General features: G+C 26.0%; 1 protein-coding gene across 1 annotated transcript in view; it reads right to left on the bottom strand.

Moving 5' to 3' along the window:
- Positions 1 to 3352, bottom strand: part of LOC117172977 (glutathione peroxidase-like) — a 19525-nt gene extending 16173 nt beyond the window's left edge. Inside the window, exon 1 of the mRNA XM_033361306.1 lies at positions 3196 to 3352. Within this exon, the coding sequence (XP_033217197.1) occupies positions 3196 to 3199 (4 nt within the window). The 5' untranslated portion in view covers positions 3200 to 3352. The remainder of the gene's footprint in view (positions 1 to 3195) is intronic.
- Positions 3353 to 3426: the final 74 nt, after the last annotated feature.

The following is a 3426-nucleotide window of genomic DNA, read 5'->3' as shown; positions in this document are numbered from 1 at the left end:
TACTTACAAAAAAAGTTCTTAGGTTCAAAAAAACATTCAGTGAACTGAAAAACTGTGGTCGGTAATATAGGTATTTAGCTGTGTCACATGCCCTTAAAAGAATTCAAGATAAATGAATAAGAATTCGGGGAAAATTTCAAATAAACTGCAGAAGATTTTTGAAAATCTCCTGAAATATTTAAAACCCTACGAAATCCTCGACTTCTTGTCAATAAATACTCTGAAATCGATCAAAATACTAAGATCCCTTAAAATCCCTTAAAATCCCTTAAAATTATCAAAACCCTTGTAATTCCCTTGACATTTTTTTTAATCTCTTGAAAATGCTTTGGAACCTTTTAAAATACCCTAAAATATTTCACTGTCTTTAAAATTCCTTTAAACTATTGAATAAATAAAAAATTTCCTAAAATATTTTAAATCTTTTGGTATCTTTTGAAAACCCTTGAATCTTTTTAACGCCCTTGAAACGCCTGGAAATTTTTTGAATTGGCCTTAAATATTTTAAATCCTTAGAAATCCCATTAAATTACTGAAATAATAAAAAAAATCTCTTGTAATCTTTTAAAATGCCTAAAATGTTTCAAATCCTTTAAAATCATTTAAAATCCCTTGACATTTTTTAAAGCCCTTGAAAATGCCAAGTAATTTGGAAAAATATACCTTGAACTATTAATAAGAATTCAGGGACAATTCTAAACCAAATTTAAAATCCAAACGAAATACCTCACTTCTTTTGAATAAACTCTTGAAAATTCAATAAAATATTTTTAAATTCCGTGAAATTCTATGAAATCCGACAATATTTTCTGAAATCCTGGGAAATTTGATATCTTTTTTAAAGTTTTAAAACCAATTAAAAATTCCTTGAAATCCTTTAAGATTCCCTACATATTTAAAAACATTAACATTTTTACAAAATATCTCGCCTCTCGAAATAAATGATTGAAAATCCACTAAAATATCATAAAATCCCGTGAAGTTTTATGAAATTTCCTGAAATCTTAAAATGTATTAAAATATAATGAGAACCTTAAAATCCCTTAAAATCATTGAAATCCTCAGGAAATCTTATAAAATCCTAAATGGATTTATTTTTAACTATTTTCTAAAAAATATTTTAAATTTTTATGTATTTTTATTATTTTTAATTAATTAAATTTTACTAAATTAAACTTTTAACATACAAAATTAAGTTATTTTCTTTTGTAACACATGACTGATTAAATAATTTCAACAAAATTTTCTTTTAGTTCAAAAACTATAGCAAATTTTTTGTATAAACAGTCATTTTTATTGAACAATAATACAACATCAGTAATTTTAAAAATTGCCCAATCTAGTTTCTTAATTAAAATGAACACTTTTTTGAAAAAACCTTAAATTTTTTAAGTTTAAACCGAAATCCTAAATCACGAAAAAAAATATTTCTAAGAAAGCAAAATGACAAGGGACTGTATTAATCTTTTTAGTTATAAGTTTTACTATTTGTGTGCAAATGAAACAATTTTAATAAAACTCCATCCTTCTTGGTCCTTGGTCTTCGGTGTAAAGTTGAATTATTTTGTTGGAAACTGATATTTTTTTAATTGAAAATATAACTTGATAAGGTCAAAGTTGAAGTACTTCTTGAAACTTTACTTTTTTTTTTAATGAAGATCAATAAAAAATGCATTCACAACGATAAATGTAATAGTTGAAATTTCAAAAGAGAATGATTTAAATTTAAATTTAAACAAATTTTTTTTACTAAAAATATAGTGAATTGAAATCTTTTTTGGGTGAAAATTCAACTATTTTTTTGAAAATTTATCTTTTCAGTTTAAAATTTTATCTATTTTAGTAACACTTTTTATAAAATCTTGTCTTTTTGATTAAAAATTCAGCTGGTTTATGTAGAAATGTCATAATTTTTTGATAAAAAGAATTATTACCTGACTAAGAGGAAAGTGGGTACAGTTAAAAAATTAAAAAAAAAACCAACTTTCTCATGTTAGTCAAAGAGAATATCAATGAAAATTATAATAAATTTTTAAAATAATTACGCTTCTTATCCTTAATGAACGATTACCTCACTCTGGTTAAAAAGTTTACCAAAAGTGGGAAATTTGAACAAAAACTCCAACTTTATAGCACTATTCTAAGATAATAACATTATAAATAATAAATAATTGCAGAAACAATTATTTATGTTTAATTCAATTGATAAAATTTGATAATTGAAAATAAGTTTGAAAGTTCTAAGAAAACTGCGACTTTCTAACTTTATTCTAAGAGAAAAATACTAAAAACAATAATAAAGTATTTTATAAAGTTATGTAAGAATCTAATTTTTAGTTGAAATTGATGATTCAATTGATAATTCTGAATCAAATCGACAAAAGTGTATTTTTTATTAATGGAAAATACCTCAAAATATAATTTTTTTCAAAAAAAAACACATTTATTTTCTTCTCAATTCAAATAAATGTGGGGGATAATGTATGAAATTTCGAGAAAAAAAATTTTGAACCACCCTAGTATCCCCTCACCCTCCTTCAAAGTAAAAACAACAAGCTAAATGGGGCGAATTAAAATTGTTTAATTCGTCCGAATCTTGTTGATTTATTGAAACGAATTGACTACGCGCGGCTTGAATACGTGTGAATCCTCTTTAATTTTCCGTGAAGGTCATATCAAAAAAGTTAATAAAAATATTTTCCGTCGAGATTCGAACCAGCGACTCCGAGCGTACAAGTCCAGAGAGCGACCACTGAGCTACGTGACTCACTAATGTACAATCACAAAGGATCGTTTAGGTCTACTGTAATGATTGTATCCCGAGAAGTTTTTTTACGGGGGTTCTTTTGTAGATATTCCCTGACTTTTCCCTGATATAATAATAAATATTTAATAAAAATATAATAATTTAATACTTTTATGTGTATGTAATTTAAAATATATTTTCTTTCCATTAAAGAGAATCGGTAAGAAAGGTCAGTGACCCTCTCACGGAATAAACCGCAAACGATTATTTACTCACAAAACTTTAGATTTATTTATTTGATTATTTTATTATTTTAGTACTATTTCATAAAGAAAAATTATAAGCCGAAAATCGATCTCTGGAAATAAATGCAGAAAATTTGCTCGTAAAATTATAAAGAAATTATACAAAAAAAAAAAGAATGAATAATTGCGGGAAAATCGACTTACTCATTATTCTGCTGAATGCTCTAGAGTCTTTTTCAGTCTCTAGTTGTTAATAGTCTCGGATTAAAAATCAGCAATTTTACAATCAGAGATGATCCACGTAGCTACAGAGATCTTACCAGAATGAGAGCTATCGCAAAACTGAGAACGAAACTCACTGAACAATGAACACTTCTCAGTTCTCCCTACTTCTAACTCCTCTCTTATGCATACACACACCCACACCCACCCACA

Source organism: Belonocnema kinseyi, chromosome 5 (assembly GCF_010883055.1).
Source record: "Belonocnema kinseyi isolate 2016_QV_RU_SX_M_011 chromosome 5, B_treatae_v1, whole genome shotgun sequence".
Lineage (NCBI taxonomy): Eukaryota > Metazoa > Arthropoda > Insecta > Hymenoptera > Cynipidae > Belonocnema > Belonocnema kinseyi.
This window is presented reverse-complemented; position numbering and strand designations above follow the sequence as displayed.